The following is a 17,461-nucleotide window of genomic DNA, read 5'->3' as shown; positions in this document are numbered from 1 at the left end:
ACAGTGGTTAAGAATCCGCCTGCCAATGTGGGGCACACGGGTTCGAGCCCTGGCCCAGGAAGATCCCACATGCCACAGAGCAACTAAGCCCGTGCGCCACAACTACTGAGCCTGTGCTCTAGAGGCTGCAAGCCACAACTACTACTGAGCTCACGTGCCACAACTACTGAAGTCTGCACGCCTAGAAGCCGCAACAAGAGAAGCCACCGCAATGAGAAGCCTGCGCACCGCAATGAAGAGTAGCCCCCGCTCACCGCAACTAGAGAAAGCCCGTGCGCAGCAATGAAGACCCAACACAGCCCAAAATTTAAATTAGTTAATTATTATTATTTTTTAATGCTTAGGGATTATGGCAGAGGCTCCCTAAGACCACTCCCAGGTTTGACAATTCAGGGGATTCAGCATATACTCCTGCTTACAGCTATGATTTATTACAGAGAAAGGATATAAAGCAAAATCAGCACAGAAAATAGAGTCAGGGGGCCAAATGTGAAGGAAAACAGGCACAAGCTTTCAAGAGTCTTCTCCCTGTGGAGTCACACAGGACGAACTTAATTCCTTGAGCAATGAGTTGGGACCACACACGTGCAATGCTGTCAAGGAAGATTATTAGAGACTCAGCACCCAAGGTTCTCATAGGGGGCTGATCATAGAGGCACCCTCTGCCTAGCAGGTACCAAAAGTCCAGACTCTCAGAAGGAACTCAGAAGCTGAGCATAAGCCATGCTGTTTGAACCAACAGTTTAGGCACAGTGAGCCATTCTTATCAGTTTATCAGTTCTGAGGATTATGGGAACTCTCCCGAAATCAAATTTCCAGATGACAACCAAGGCCAAGCAGACCTTTCTTTTTCTTTTTTTTTTTGAAGAAATATGGACTTTAATGAAGATTCTTTCCCTTTGGTATAAGTGAGACCTGTGAAAACATCCAAAAAAGAAAAGAAAAAAAGGGAGGTGAGGATTTCGATAGTCCACGCTCTCTTATCCACAAGGCCTAAGGACAGAGCAGGGCCTGCACCCCTGTAGCTGTGGCAGGACCCACCTGGAGAAGGGATTCAGTAACTGCAGGTTTTAAGTGTCCCGCCTGCCCACCTGCCCCCTGTGGAACTAACACTCATTCAGCCAAACTTCTGCCTCCCAGCCTTGCATGGGAGGTCCAAGTTTCTCTAGTCCTAGCTCACACTTGAACTCTCTCGACCTCTGGTCTCTCAGAAAAGATAACGCTACCAGCAAAGGCCGGGGTGAGGAAAATGCCGATAGTTGTAAAAGGGCTTTGAAAAGTCAAAAAGGTGATATATAAATCGATTATTATCATTTTGTGCTCAGGAATAAGCTATGGAAAACAAATTAGGAAAGTAAATCTACAGCCCTAAAATATATGCATATAAAATAAAAAATAAATGCAGTTCCAAATCTACTGATGGTATCTGAGAATTGTCTACTGCTTTAGAGTCTCAATGCCCCGGTTCCCACCTCCACAAAATCCACCTAGGATGACACTTCAGTCACCCCCCACCACCCCAGCAGGAGGAGGCTGGGCAGAGGCTACAGGGGGAAGGGCTATACTTTGGCTCTAGAGTATAGCATGCATGCAACATGGGAGGGGTGGGCTTACAAAATGTATATATAGACCCCCTGGGGTGAGGGGCCCCACCCAGGAGGCACTGAGCAAGGGAGGGGTCCATCTCCCCACTGGCTGGGAGGGGGCTCTGAGGCAATCTCTAAGGGTTGCATACCCCGGGGAGACGGGGCAGCTGCAACTCCTGCCTCTGTTCCAAGCAGACCTTTCTAAGGACAGCAGTCTCAGGCCTGCTGTGTTAACTCCTTTCTTCACAGTGATAAACTTAACAAATATGTGCAATGCCTGTCTACTGAAAACTACAAAACACTTCTGAGAGAAATTTTAAAAGACCTAAGTAAATAGAGGGATGTACCAAATTCGTGCCTCAGACTCAGTACTGATGGCAATTCTCTACAAATTGATCTAGAAGTTCAACACAATCCCAGTCAAAATCCTAGCAGGCTTTATCGTAGACATTGAAAAACACCTTAAATTTATATGGAGAGAAGCCGGTTGGAGCCTGCGACGTCGTGCAGGTGTCTATTCTTCAATCACTATGTCAAGTGACACAGATGTTTCTCTTTCTTCATATGATGAAGATCAGGGATTTAAACTTATCCGAAAGGCTAGAGAGGCACCATTTGTCCCCATTGGAATGGAAGGTTTTGCAGCAATCGTCGCATATGGATTATATAAATTGAAGAGCAGGGGCAGTACTAAAATGTCTGTTCACCTGATCCACATGCACGTGGCAGCCCAAGGCTTTGTTGTGGGAGCGATGGTTCTTGGTATGGGCTATTCCATGTATCAAGAATTCTGGGCAAAACCTAAACCTTAGAAGAGGAGATGCTGTCTTTGTCTTGGTGGTGCTTGCTTTAGTTAGACATCTCATATTGAGGTTATATGTTTATGTTGAAAATAAATTCTGTGGGTTGGACAATAACATGGTAATTTGAATACTGGCTCCCTTTCTTGCAGGCTTGATTTGCCTGGTGACTAGTTCACTAGCTAGGTCATTCAGGGGAGTCAGATTAGCACAAAAACATGCACTTGACAGTGGTACAATGTCCACCTTCTTAAACTCTTCTGATAAAATTAGTTGTAAAGAGGACAACATGCTCCCAGTTGCTGCAGAATGTCATGTGCTTTTGATGTAACGTAGGAGTCCTATATATACCCCAGTTAATTTAACTCTTTCTGACTGCCTTGTGGACGGAGCACTGTTTTTAAGGGCTGGCTGGCTCTTGAGGAACCTTTCAGAACGGTGCACGGAATACAACGTTGTAAACCTCCCGGCGACTATGTGTGTGTTTTTAAACCAAACCTAAAGTGCTGGTAACAGCTGCTTTGAAGCAGTGTCTGTTTCAGAGTCACAGCTGTAAACACGAGAATAACTTACCTGTAGATCCCCGTCTAGCTCTTTTGTAATTGCAGAATTATAGTCTGCTGCTGTTATATTAGAATAATTTTTAAATGGCATTTTGAAATAGAACTGTGTATTTTAAGTGCTAATGCAAAGGTAAATGAAAAATACTTTTAAAAAATGTATATGGAAATGCAAAAGAATTAGAAAAGCCAAAAGAATTTTGAAAAAGAAGAAAAAAGTTGGAAGACCTGATTTCAAAATTCACTCTAAGGCTATAATAATCAAGACAGTGTGATACTGTCCTAAGGAGGGACATATAGATCAGTGGAACAGAATAGAGAATCCAGAAATAGACCTACACATATTTCTTTTAAAAATGGCAATGGAGGGGTTTCCCTGGTGGCGCAGTGGTTAAGAATCCGCCTGCCAATGCAGTGGACACAGGTTCAAGCCCTGGTCCGGGAAGATCCCACATGCCGCGGAGCAACTAAGCCCATGTGCCACAACTACTGAGCCTGCACTCCAGAGCGCATAAGCCACAACTCCTGAAGCCCGTGCACCTAGAACCCGTGCTCTGCAACAAGGGAAGCCACCGCAATGAGAAGCCCGTGCACTGCAACAAAGAGTAGCCCCCGCTCACCGCAACTAGAGAAAGCCTGCACGCAGCAACAAAGACCCAACTCAGCCAAAAGTAAATAAATAAAATAAATTAATTAAAAAAAAATGATAATGGAAAAAGTAGATATCAATATTAAAGAAGAATAACCAGAACCCTTACCTCACGTCATACACAAAAATTAACTTGAAATGGATCATAGACCTAAATGTAAAAACTAAAATTACAAAAACTTCTAGGTGAAAATGTAGGTGAATATCTTCATGGCCCTAGAGTAGGCAGATTTCTTAGATAGGACACCAAAAGCACAGACCAGTTAACAAATTTTTTTGGATAAACTTAAAACCTTTTGCTCTTCAAAAGGAAATGGCCTGATGGCACAGCAGTTAAGACCCCACACTCCCAATGCAGGAGGCCCAGGTTCGATCGCTGGTCCGGGAACTAGATCCCACATGCATGCTGCAACTAAGGAGCCCGTATGCCACAACTAAGGAGCCCTCAAACCCCAAATAAGGAGCCCGCTTGCTGCAACTAAGACCCAATGCAACCAAATAAATAAGTAACTAAATAAATAAAAAGGAAATGAAAAGAGAAGCCACAACTTGGAGAAAATATTTGCAATACATATATTTGGCAAAGAATTTGTATCCAGACATACAAGTGCTTTTACAACTTCATAATTAGAAGACACGCAACCTAATTTTTTTAAATGGGCAAAAGATTTCAGGAACCTCACAAAAGAAGATATAGAAATGGCCAGTAAGCACATGAATTATTTTCAAAATCATTAGCCATCAAGGACATGCAAATTAAAACCACAATGAGGTACCACTCTACATTCACTAGAATAGCTGAAATTTAAAGATTTACATTAACATACTGGCAAGGATGTAGAGCAACTGGAGCTCTCATTTACTGCTGGTGGAAAAGTAAAACGGTATAACCACTCTGGAAAACAATTTGGCAGAAGTTTATAATACATGTTTACCATATGATCTAGCAGTTGTAATCCTAGATTTTTAACCAAAGATTTATACACAAGTGTTTACAGCAGCTTTATTCATAATTACCAAAAATAGGAATGACTGAAATGTCCATCGACGGGTGAAGGAATAAACTAATTGTGATAGTCATGTAACAGAATACTACTTAGCCATAAAAAAGGAACAAACTAGTAATACACACAACCACAAGGGCAGATCTCAAAAACACCATGCCGGACAAACAAAAGCAAACACAAAATAATATATACTGTATGATTACTACTCCAGAGAAGACTAATCTATTAGGACCAGGGATGGGAGGTGAGAATTGCTAGGAAAAGGCACAGGGAAACTTTGGGGTAATAGAAAAATTCTATACCTTGTTGCAGTGGTGCTCACATGGTATACAGGTTTGTCAAAACTCACCAGATTGTTTGCTTAAAATGGGTACATTATTGCATGAGAATTACACCTTGATAGAGTTGATTTTTTTTAATGAATGTAGGCAAAAGTATAACAAAACCGCTTCCTCTTCTGCTTGAGGATTTGCCCTTTGGTTAATTGTCTAGCTATGTTCCCCTGGTAACCAGATAAAGGTAGAATGTCAACAATTTAACTAGGCAACACTGCTTACGGTAACAATCGCCCCTATTGGAAGATGCACGATGTGGACAGGCAGGAACTAGAAATGAACTATGAATGCCTGAGAGAAGCCATAACTCTGAGCTTCCTGGAGGACAGTGATTCTTGAAGCAGAGCACGTCTCTTGTGGAGACGCTGGAAGCTACACCTATGCAATTGTCGCAAGATATATGGCTCCTGTGAGGCGTAAGGTTTGGAAACCCTGCCCAGCGTGAATCTCATCCCCTTGCGTGTGAGCTGTCACCTGTGGGTCCAAAGATGTAGCCTTGATGGCTATGTAAATCGCTCCAGGATTCCTTCAGAAAAAGAAGATGTAGCGCCCCTGCTGGCCAGCTGTATTTCCTGCACGTCTGAGCAGATGGTTGCCAAGGGTGGCCCTTGGTCATCTTACAGATGGGGCTGGGGGTTTAGTGGACTAAGAAGATCCCCCGATGGACACTGCAGTGTGTATCTCACAGAAGAGTAAGACAAATGGCCATGAAACATATGACGGATGACCTGTTAACCTCAAAAATTATCAAGGGGGGATTCCCCAGTGGTGCAGTGGTTGGGAGTCCCCCTGCCAATGCAGGGGACACGGGTTCGAGCCCTGGTCCGGGAAGATCCCACATGCCGCGGAACAACTGGGCCTGTGCGCCACAACTACTGAGCCTGTGCTCTAGAGCCCACGAGCCACAACTACTGAAGCCCGTGCGCCTAGAACCCGTGCTCTGCAACAAGAGAAGCCACCGTGATGAGAAGCCGGCGCACCGCAACGAAGAGTAGCCCCCGCTCGCTGCAACTAGAGAAAGCCCGCGCACAGCGACGAAGACCCAACGCAGCCAAAAATAAAATAAATAAATTTATAAATTATCAAGGGGATGCAAGTCTAGTCCTAAAGCAGTGGCTGGCACTGGCTGAATGAAACCAAGACTACAATGAGATACCAGTACCATCCATCCAATGGGAAAAAAAATCAAGAATTCTGACAATATCAAGTGTTGGAGAAGATACATAGCAACAGGATCACTTGAGCTTTGCTGGTGAGCAAGCCAATTAGCAAATCAATTTGACATTATCTTGTGAAGTTGGAAACTTACATTTCTACAACCCAGAATTCTGCTCCTAGGTAGGCCCAACATAAATTTTTGCACTTGTATGCCTGGGAACACGTATAAGAATGTTCACAGAGTCTTTGTTCGTATTAGCGAAAACCTGTAAGCAACTCAGACGTCCACAGACAAGATCATGGATGTATAAACTGTGGTACATGCACAGAAGGGCAGAGTGTCCAACAGTCGAAATGAAAGAATGGCAGCTACATGGAACAATATTGTAACAATTTTGCTCTCTGACCACAAGGTAACAAAATTTTAAATTAACAACAAGATTAAAAACGAACGTTTGGACACTAAAATAGTCTTTGTTGGCTGCCCATTGAAAACGCAGTGTTTCTCATAGAGACACTCCTGCGTTTGGGCAGAAAAAATGTGGTGCTGGACCACCCAGCACAGCGCAGGAGGGCTTAGCATTTTTGGTACTGACACCCTACCATCCGTGTGACACGAGAAAGCCCACACGCACTTCCAAATGGACAGGCCCCTTGGGTGACAACCACTGCCCGCCCCTCCACCCAGCACCCAGCACCCAGGATAAAGTCCAGGCTCTCTGATGGGGCCTCTCCCTCTCTTGTCCCTGCTCTGTACACTTCAGCTGCCCCAAACTCCCTTGACTCTTGGTCTTTGTACCTTCCCCTACCGTTCCACACCCGACATTCCTCTAACCTGGCTGGCTCCTTCCAGGAGTTAGATCTTCAGAAGTCATTCCCCTGGGGCCCACCCCTGATCCCCAGCCAGGGCTAGATGCCCTTTGCCTCAGCTTCCCCAGCAAAGCCCTCGCCCACTGTGTGGTCGCTGTCTGTCTGTCGATCTGTGTGCTCCACTTACTGTAATTCTCCATAATGCTTGTGGTGCCACCATGGCCACCTGGATACCCAGCACGGTGTATGGCACACAACTGGTGCTCAATAAATCCAGTCCCTGTTGAATTGCCTTGTGTGTCACAGAGCACACAGCACTGCCCGCGTCCAAAGTGGAGGCAGTGTGGGGATGGGAGGGCTCCCTCAAGGCACAGGTGACACACGAAGAAAAAGGATTAGCCCTCCTGTGGGTGATTCCCTCGAGGGGCCTCGGGGAGCATCCGGGCCACCCGGAAGTGCACTCCATCCCCCGCACTGTGTCGGTGGGCGAGACACCTCCCCACTGACTGTGCCCTGCTCTCACTTCCCTCTGAATTTGCCATTTCTAACATCGTGTCCAAGTGTCTGTCCGTCATCCGTTGCCACGTGCTTCTTGGAAGGTCCCACTCACCGAGTCTCTGCTGCCCTTCTTTTCCTTCATTCTCCCCACTTCCGTGCTGCCCTCAGCAGTCCCGCAGCCCTCCCCAGCCCTCCCCTGATTCTCAGCCGCTGAGTGCCACAGGCTCCGGGCTCCGGCTCTGCATGCTCACTTCCCCGCAGGATTTCACCCTCTTTCCCCACAGCGAGCTCACCTCCTGACCTGCAGGCTCCCAACCCAAGGCCCACTGAGGCTCCCCGCAGCCCAGGTGCTCTGGGAATGGACCAGACCAGCCTCCCACTTAGGGACCTCACCGTTTGGGGCACTGCCCGTCCCACCACTGCCTCCCGGCCACACACCTCTCACCCTGCTCCTCCTGTCCGGCCAGGTGCAAACTGGCAAGCCCTCAAGCCCTTCTCCCCTCCCAGCCCACCCTGCTTCCCTCCCGCGCCCGTCTGCCCTCCCTCCCCCAGGTGCACAGGGCCTGCTCCACGCCCCTTGTCCCACCACTTCGCGCCCTGGCTCAGCCCCGTCTGACGGGCCTTTCCCAACCCATCCTGAGGCAGTCCGAGGCTGGGAGGACAGTCACAGGGCAAGGTGGCCTGGTGTCCTCCCAGGGACATTTCATGGACCTCGGCGTGACCAAGCAGCCCGGCTACCAGCCTGCACACTCAGCACCCTGCTCCACTCTCCCCGGTCCTGGCTCTCCACCTCACCCTGCTCTCAGCACAGGGTCAAACGGTGGCTGATGCCTAGAGAGCACTGGGTATGAGCTTACACACCTCCTGTCACATGGCTCCCCAACCACCTGCTCTGCCTACATCCCGTGGACAGGCCCCAGGCGTGCACCGGCCCCTCCCCTGGTGCACGCTGTCCTGCCCCACAGTCTTCTGGCTCTGCTTCCACGTGGCCCACCGGTTCCTGCCTCAGGACCTTTGCTCTGCCCCTCATCCCAGCTCTCAGCCACGATGTCCCCTCAGAGGCCCTGTAGTCCACCCTGCCTGCCATCCCCCATCCCACCACCTGCTCTGATGCCTTTGTGGCCCTCGCTCGATGCGTCTCTGCTGGAGCAGCGGTCTCGTCCACACCGTGTGCCCAGAGCTTGTCATGCATCTGCACACAGACAGACGTGCCTGAGTCCTCGGGTGCCGAACGGACAAATGGACATTCGGGAGGCTTCACAGATGAGGAGCCTGTGGCTCTCGGAGGTTCAGTAACTACCAGAGTCCAGCGGCAGCTCAGGTGTGTCACCAGCACAAGAAAAGCCACAAGACTTCTGAGGAAAATGAGGCTAGAGGCGCAGTACTCAAAACGTCATCAATGAAACATTTAAGAAGTCTCAACAACCTAATAAAAACAATAGCACAGTTTTACATATGTTACATGGTTAAGCGATACCAAAAATACTACAATAAATATGGCATTTACCTTGAAGAAGACCTGAAGCCAGTTTACAGAAGTGGGCGGGGGAAAGGTCGTGGCTCGTGGGTTACTGTGAGGTGAGTTGTCTGAAATTGGATGGGAAGTTGTGACACGGATGTGGCGAGGTGTGGCTCAGCACAGAGAGGAGGTGGTGAACTGAGGCGCTGGCAGATGTCTGAGGTGTGTGTGTTCTGCACGTTCCCATGTTGCTGTGGTCCGTTCATCTGGGTGCAATCTTTGCTTTCTGTTTTCACCCATTTCTCATAAACAAAATCGCACATAAACAAACGGAATCTGCCTTGTGTTCAAATTGCTCCTAAATATATCAACCACGTTGAAACAAATTCACATTTTCAAAACAAGCATTTTAGCAAACAGTATTTTTTTAGGATTCCCTCCTATAACCAGCTTTTTCAGTAACATGACAAATTAAGAGACTGCACCAGAGAAGGTACTCATCTACGTCATAAACTGTAGCACGAAATTCCTCAAGCTGGGGCTCAAGGACCCAGACTGGCCAAAGAGGGGTTCTGGGGTCAGAGTCTCCCAACTGCGGGACGTCAGTCTAAACACTGTGGTGCAAGACGCTAGGAAGAGAGGACTGTCACGGGGAGTCTAAGCGTTGGTCAGCCCAAGCAGGTGTCCATCATCACCACCAAGCAAATGAGCTTAGCTCTAGCGAGTCCTCGGGTCACAAACCCAGGGCACAAACAGCAGATTCTAAGGACACTGGGTTTGGGAAAGTCTTTATTTCTGATCTGCTGAAGAAGGGAGGAGAGAAGAGACACTTTCCTAGGACCAGGCAGAAAAGGCTGGCCAAATATGTCACAAGGGGGCTTCCCTGGTGGTGCAGTGGTTGAGAGTCCACCTGCCAATGCAGGGGACACGGGTTCGTGCCCCGGTCCGGGAAGATCCCACATGCCGCGGAGCGGCTGGGTCCATGAGCCACGGCCACTGAGCCTGCGCGTCCGGAGCCTGTGCTCTGCAACGGGAGAGGCCACAGCAGTGAGACGCCCGCGTACTGCAAAAAAAAAAAAAAAAAAAAAAAAAAAAATGTCACAGGAAGAAGTGGGGGCAACTCTGCCCCCCTGATCCAACCGGAGCCCAGACCCAGAGCCCAGAGCCCCGCCCAGGACTCACTTGCAGGCACGGGGACCCGGGCAGCCTCAGGGCCAAGGGCAGGAAGGTCTGAGTGGCTGCTGACGGGGGTGGCCAATGCCCCCAGGTTGGGCTCTAATCCTGTGCCAATCCCAATATCTGACGTGCAGCTTGGTGACCTTATCAGGCCAACCCAGCGTGTGCCTGTTGGCCTTGAGCTGCCCCCCTTCTAGCAGCTCTCCCTCTGCCAGCCCTGAGCGTGGGCAGGTGGGACCCCAAGTGTCAGAAGTCTGTCACTACAACCAGATGTTGAGCATCACATGCAGGCCCCTACCTGACCTCAGCTCTCAGCCTCAGGGTCATCTGACCTTCAAGACAAACTCACTCCCCGATGACACAGCCCAGCCTGCCGTGACCTCACTGCCCCTTTCTCACCACTCTCCAGATTCAGGCCTAAAACCAGGCCCCTTTGTCCCCTGCCGCTTCCCTCTGTGTTCACAGAGATTCCTAATGAAAATCCCTCGCGAAGGTTCTACTTGGATTGGGCTGAGCTGAGAGCGGGGAAGGCAGGTCTGCCCTCAGCCTCAGGGCCGGCAAGGGTCTGACACAGAGGCACCCGGAGCCAGAGCCAGGGGCGGGCAGAGGCTGGGGGCGGGCAGGCTGGTGTGGCAGGCAGGGTTGCAGAGTGCCCGGCTCACGGGAGACATGAGGACCAGGGAAGCGTGCAGTGGAGGGGCCGCCATCATCAGGCATGAAGCCGGCGTGCGCTTTGAGGAGCTGCAGGTGCAGAGGGGAGGGGGCAGGCAGGGACGTCTGGACTCTACCTGGAGCCGAGGGGCAAGGGCAGTGGCAGGGCCAGGCAGGGCCCATGCACTCGCCCTGCAGGGCTCACCCAGAGCCCGTGGAGCGCTGGGAGTGGACTTGAGGACCCAAGAGAGACGAGTGGCCTGCAGCCCTGGGGTCACAGGTCATGCAATCACGTGAACTGGTGGTTAAAGCTCCTCCCTTCACTCCAAAGCCTCCGAGCCTTAACATCCCACCGGGTGTAAAATCCAAACCCCTGTGTGAGTCCCACAACCCGCCCTCTGCCTCTCTGACTCGGTTACCACCTTTCTCTCAGTGGCTCATTCCCCTCCGTCTCATAGGCCTCCTGGATGGTCTTCAAAAGTGCGACAGGCCTGCTCGTGTGCCCAGGGCCTTTGCACTGGCTGGCCCTCTATCTAGAAGGCCTGCCCCTCAACATCCTCATTTCTTGTCCTGCCCCCGCCTCGACTCCCCTCCCAAGTGTCGCCTTGTCGGGGAGGCCCTCCGACCACTCTGGACTGAAGGCCATGGCCTCCGCTTGCTCGCCCTTTCCCCACGTTACGCCTCCCCACGGCCTGCATCACCACCACCCTCATCATCCTTCTCTGGCGACGGGCCACGGTCCCGCCGGGACATCAGCTCCAAGGCAGCAGGCCTTTGCTGTGTTCCCTGCACCAGTGAGAGATGGCGTCGATGGCTGCCGTGGAGCAAATGACCAAACGTACGGTCCTTACAGAAGCCACGAGAGCGCATCGCAAGCCCACGTGGAAGAGGGGGAGACCGAAGCATCAGAGGGCCACGTGTCCTCTGGCCTAACCCTAGCTCTCGCTGGCAGGGTGGTCCTTGGCTCAGGCCCATCAGATCTCAGGCCCCCCCCCACCTCCACACCCCTCTGTGCCCCCCACCCAGACTTTGAGAATGCCCTCCAGTCAAGGAACGGGGCTTGGGAGCCTGGGGTTCCCACCAACAGCTTCCAGCCTGCCCTGCCCTGGGCAGCTCCTGGCCATAGAAATGGAGCCAGAGAGGGCAGAGTTTCCTTGTTTGTTCCCTGCTGTCCCCCGCAATGGCACCTGGCAGGATTTCAAGATCTCTGGGCTGATGAGAAAACGCATTTAGCTCTCCCTCTGTGCCAGACGTTGCCTCGCTATTTTACACACATTACCTCATCTAAGCCTCACAACAACAGTAGGAGGAGTGAGCGTTATTACCCCACTTGACAGACAAAGGAACAGAGGATGCGGGCTGCCCCGGCCCACACAGCAAAGCTGGAGACGAGACACCTGACCCCTCTGATGCTGCTGAAGGGGAACCCTGAGGGGGTCTCCCAAGCTGGGGTGTGAAGTGGGAACAGGAATCAACTGAGGGTCAGGGTAGGGGGCACACGGGTCTGACGTGGGGCCTGTGGAGCCTGGGGGCCTGGACCCCAACCACACAAGCCCAGCAGCCCTGGCTCCTAGCCCCCGCCACTCTCTCGGGCTGACCAGCCCTCCTCCTCCTCGCTGCCCTCCAGATAACACTTCTCAAAAAGCCGAGAGAGCCCTGCTACCAACATGGAGATGTGGCCAAGGCTCCAGAGCCTGGCAGAGCCCTCCTGGCCCCTGCCCTGGCCTCTAGTCCCCGAGCCCTTCACGAGGGGTGATGGACGAGCCCAGGGGTTGGTGACCAAGGTCTCACTCCTAGAACATTCCACCTCTAGCCGAGACCTGGACAGTCTTTCCTCTGAGGCTGCTCTTCCCGACTCTGGCTGGCAGGGCCCCAGGTAGATGAGCAGGTGCCCCTGCTCCCCCCAGGGCCGGCTGCCTTCCCACGGCCCTCCAGACTCAGGGAGGGCACAGCCAGCCCCTCAGAAGCCCAGAGGCATGTCCTCCTCAGACACTGAGAAGGCCAGCTAGCACCTGGCCTGTCTCTACCACGAGCCAACGTGTCTCCTCCAGCTTCACGGTGGGAATTCTTTCAGAAGAGAGAAGAGAAAGTTGAATAAAGATGCACTGATACATTTCTTGAGTACCCACTGTGTTCCAGGGCCTGTACTGGGCTCTGGGATGCAGGGCAGAGTGTGCTGCGGTCCTTGTCCTCTCCGGGACACCATGCCAAGTCCTCCCTCTGAGTGGAGACTGGATCCAGAAAGACCCCTTGGCAGCTGTGCAGAGGCTGCAGCAGAAAGGCTGAGGCTGGATGCAGGAAGAGCAGGCCAGAGATTAGGCAGCCCGCCCCAAGCCCCAACCTTGACAGCTGGGAAGATGCAAGAAAAGCAGGCCAGAGACTAGGCAGCCCGCCCCAAGCCCCAACCTTGACAGCTGGGAAGATGCAGGAAGAATGGGCCAGTCGTGGGGACCCGGAAAGCCCAGGCACTTGGTATGGCTGTGTCTCGGTGCCTCACCTGTAGGAGGAGGTGACTGTACATCTGTCTGGGGTGGCGGGTGTTGGGACTGTTTCAGCAGTGCCTGGAGGGTGCCAGCCGACTCCGTGGGAGCGCAGACTGGGCAAATCCCCCCAGGAGCTCCTTGCCAGCACCAGGATGTGACTGTGAGCCCATAGACCCTGAGGTTAAACAGGACGGAAATGATCACACGGCCGGTGTTGCTAGAATTGCGTTAGCCACGTGCAGACTGGCCCCTCCTCAGGAGGGGACAGAAGGTAAAACGGGGTGTGGACAGAGGGCTCCAGGGTGAAGCTGCCTGTTCTTCAGCAACTTAGTGCCTTGAGAAGATGGCTTTAAAACCACGTTTGCTAAACCTACAAAGAATCCCAAGCCAAGACAGGAGCAAAGATCCCTGAAGGCCTTGCCAAGTTGACACGCCAAGCTGAATCTAATGAGGCAAATCTGAATGGGGACAAACTGTGCAAAAGCCAGTGACCCAAGACCAGACGGGGGGTCTGACTCAGCATAAGCAAGTGGGGAAACACTGAAGGTTTGTCTGCAGTGGATTCCTGATGAGCCCGTGGGGAGTGCAAAGCCAGAGTAGAGGCATGGAGGTTCCCGTCACTCCTGCAGCCCTGACCTCCCTGTAGCAGGGCCTGAGACCATTCCACAGTGACACCGGCCAGGAGCTCAGACGGAAGAGCAGGACAGAAGACATCGAGGGCTGGCCCCATGCGTGCACGCCCCAAACTCCTGCCCCCAAACACATGATCCAAATTAACGTGGGTCAATTTTTGGATGAATACCTTGCTTGCCAGATTTTTGCTACTCTCAATCCCAAACTCAAACCTAATAGATCTGGATACCAAAGGACACTGTCTATGTGATATAACAGCAAAAGAAAAAAAAGATGAGAAAATTAAAGAGAGCAAATGAAGCCTGAAGGGGGTGAGTCCAAGGAAAGCGGCGGGAGGCTGCAGCTCAGCGCCCAAGGGAGCCGGGTCTTCTGAGGAGAGGCTGGGGGCAGCAGAGGTACAGTGAGCTGCAACCAGGCAGTGGGGACAGCATCTGGCCCGGCCCCGGGCTTCCAGAGCTGGAAGGGGCTGGGGACCCCGCAGCTGCACCCCACCCTCCGCACCACCTCCTCCTAGGAGCTGTGGTGCCCCCATCTCCTCGTGACCTTCCCACTCACTTCTCACACTCAGGAACCCGGCATTGGCCCAATGGCTCCAGCCAAACAGCCCTCCCTAAGTCCCCAGCGACTTCCAAGTCCCTAAGGCCAATGCACACTCTGTCCTCCTGTCATCTGGCCTCTCGGGCGCCATTCTATTTCCTCAGCCCGTGGCTGTGCCAGCCCAGCCCCCCCGGGCTCCTCCTCGTGTCCCTGTGGCATTTCCGTTCTGTGTTCTCTGCAGGCTTGTCCTGCTCTTCAAGGCCCAGGAGGCCTAAAGCCTATTGTCTTTCATGACTTAATGATTGCTGGGTGACCTCACCCACCGCTGTGGCTGCATGTGCCGTCTAGAAGCTGATGACCCCAAGCGGTATCTTGCCAGTCCACGCAGTGGGTTCTGCCCTGGGACCCGAGCGGTAACCACTGCCTCCCTGAATTCACTCCTCAGAGGCTTCACGGCACCCGCTCTCAGCAGCGCATCCAAACCTGACTCAGGGTCTTTGCTCTAAACTCGGTCTTGCTCCCTGCTGGGCGGGGCCACCAGCAGCTGTGAGGCTGTCCCTGCTCACGCCCGCGCCCAAGACCAGGCCGCCGGGTACGCGCTGGACTTCCCTCCACCTCCTCGGCACCACTGCGTCCAAGGCACCCGCGCCGCTTGCTTGCGTGACTGTGGCGGCCTCCTTACTGCGCTCCATTCAGCGGCTCTTTCTCTCCAATCCATTCCCAAGCGTCCTTCTCAAAGCCCTTCAAGGGCTTCCCAAGGCCTTTAGGATGAAGATGAACGTAAGCCCTGCGGCCACCAGGCCACATCACAACCTGGGCCCTCTGTCCTCCGCGCCCCGCCCCCGGGTCCATCACACAGGCCGGCCTCTTTCAGTTCCTTCAGTTCCTTCGTGGCACACTGCCCTGGGGCCTCTGCACGGGCTGTTCTTCCGGCTGGAAGCTCTTCTCCCACCAGAGACTCCTCCTTCGTGTCACCTCAATCATCACTTCCTCAGGGGCGGCTGCCCTGAGCTGACTGGGTCTACCCTACCCGCCGCACCCTCTCCCGGCACCACGCTCAGCATTCATCACGCTGGTAATTCGACATTTATGTGTGATTATTCGATTCTCCGCTGCTCCCCACTGTACTTGATACGGCCGATACGGCAGGGACAATGCCTGATTATGACTAGGATCGAACCCCCAGTTCCTAGCACAGAACCCCCAGTTCCTAGCACAACGCCTGCCATACAGTTGGTGCTCAGTATATATATTTTGGGAGGAAAGCAGCACTGGTACATGGGAAATACAGATGGTGTATCAGTCAGCGTTCTTGTATATTAAGAGGTTTATTTTAAGGAACTGGCTCACACAATCGTGGGAAATAGCACGTCCGAAGTCTGTGGAGCAGACCAGGAGACCGAAAACTCAGGCAGAATTTCTAGGACAGCGTTGAGGCACAATTCCTTCTTCCCTGGAAAACGTCAGTTTTCTATTCTTAAGGCTTTCAAATGATTGTATAAAGACCACCCACGTGACTGAGAATAATCTGCTTTACTTAAAGTCAACCTTCAGAGCAATGACTAGGCTAGTGTTTGACCAAATACCTGGGCAGCACCATAGCCCAGCCAAGCTGACACAGAAAATGTAACCATCACAGATGGCAAGGAGGGCATCAACCCAAGGAGAGGCCAACAGCGCGGTAAGACGATTGAGAGAGCCGTGACAGGCTTATTTTCACATGCTGGAGGAAAACCCAGCAGAGACGTTCTGTGAAGAGCTGAGGGCGTGCAGAGGGGATCTCTTCCACTGAAGAAATCTCAGCCCTGGTCCCCAGGACCAGAGTGATTCAGCCAGGATGACAGTCTGGGGCGTCAGAGGAAGGTGAGGGCAGGCCCCCCATTGTGAGGTCCAGGTGGAACGCTCCACTCAGACTGGCCCCAGCCTTGGCTGATCTTCGACTCCATCCTCACCCCCACCCTCCTGCCAGGAGTGTGCCCTCTGCCTTATACTAGGACGTCACCACCCTCTCCTGTTCAAGAGCAGATGCCCGCTGAGCCAGTGGAGGTCACAAGGACATGGCCTCACTCAACTCCCAAGGTCAGGCCTGCAAATTTCTCTGTGTAGACGGCTCTAAAAAGGGGGAGTGCGATAAGGACTCAGAGATGTGAGTTCTTGGAACCTGATGAGGAATGCAGTCTTGGGTTCTTGAAGGACTATAGTCAGGAAAATTCAAGGAGCCAGAGAATAGTGGGCACAGAGGGGGCCCCGCTGGGGAATTTGGAATAGGGGAACCTGAGTCATCAGAAATGGAGACTCCAAGCTATAGGGAGCCGATTGCTTAGACGAGGGAGCCCCTGGGCCAGCAGCCAGAGAAAGTCTCTCAGCACCTGGCATCAGAAGAAAGCATAGCCCAGTGTCCCGCTGTCCAAGATGTTAGTCCCCAGGAGAAGGCTGACAGCTAAATCCAGGTGCGCCCAAGATCCCAAGGAAGGGGCATCCTCTCCAGGAAGGCAAGTGATGAATCTTCATTCAGCAGATGTTCACTGTTTACCTACCTGCACGGGCACCCGGCCCTTTGCTGGATGCTGGCGAGTCGCACAATCCTTGCCCTGGATGTGAAGTGAGTGAAACAGCGCTAAAGAGCTAACTGCACAGAGCCAGGTAAGTGCTGTGATGGAGGACACGCCTGTGGGGAAGCCTAGAGGGCGGCGGTTGGGAAGCTCCACAGAGGAAAGCCGGCTGGACAGAGAAGGGGTGGGAATGTTCCAGGCTGAAGCAGGGCCTGCGCTCAGGCCTGGAGGCACGGAGAGCTGAGCCTGGTAGAGCAGAGAGGCCTGGAGGAGGTGCAGCCTCTGACCTCACAATACCCAGGCCCATGGGCCAGCCTTGCAACTTGCAAACTCTAGTGCCCTCTTCCAGCCCGGGCGAGGCCCCGGGCCCTGGGCAGCCTCTAGGTGCAGCGCCCTGCTGAGGGCCGCACCCTTCCCGCTGCCCTGGGGCATGTCTCTACTCACCAATTATGAGGGGCTTCGGCATCAGATTGAGAGGCTGGTGCGGGAAAACGAGGAACTGAAGAAGCTGGTGCGGCTCCTTTGGGAGAATCACGAGCTCAAGTCGGCGATCAAGATGCAGGCGGG

At 52.6% G+C, this 17,461-nt stretch overlaps 1 protein-coding gene and 1 pseudogene across 2 annotated transcripts in view; both read left to right on the top strand.

The window, feature by feature from the left end:
* The first annotated feature begins 2,108 nt into the window (after nt 1-2,108).
* On the top strand, nt 2,109-2,398 carry LOC103083249 (HIG1 domain family member 1A, mitochondrial pseudogene; annotated as a pseudogene). Its single transcript, XR_014368675.1, has one exon. The product of XR_014368675.1 is annotated as an HIG1 domain family member 1A, mitochondrial pseudogene (transcript).
* A 14,926-nt stretch (nt 2,399-17,324) lies between these two features.
* The window catches only part of LOC103075588 (speriolin-like), a 13,055-nt gene continuing 12,918 nt past the window's right edge, over nt 17,325-17,461 (top strand). The window contains 1 exon segment of the mRNA XM_082931348.1: nt 17,325-17,461. This exon segment is cut by the window's right edge and continues 15 nt beyond it. Within this exon segment, the coding sequence (XP_082787474.1) occupies nt 17,325-17,461 (137 nt within the window).

The sequence above is a fragment of the Lipotes vexillifer genome, unplaced genomic scaffold (assembly GCF_000442215.2).
Source record: "Lipotes vexillifer unplaced genomic scaffold, Lipotes_vexillifer_v1.1 scaffold394, whole genome shotgun sequence".
Lineage (NCBI taxonomy): Eukaryota > Metazoa > Chordata > Mammalia > Artiodactyla > Lipotidae > Lipotes > Lipotes vexillifer.
The sequence above is the reverse complement of the archived record's forward strand: the minus strand, read 5'-3'. Positions and strand labels throughout refer to the sequence as shown.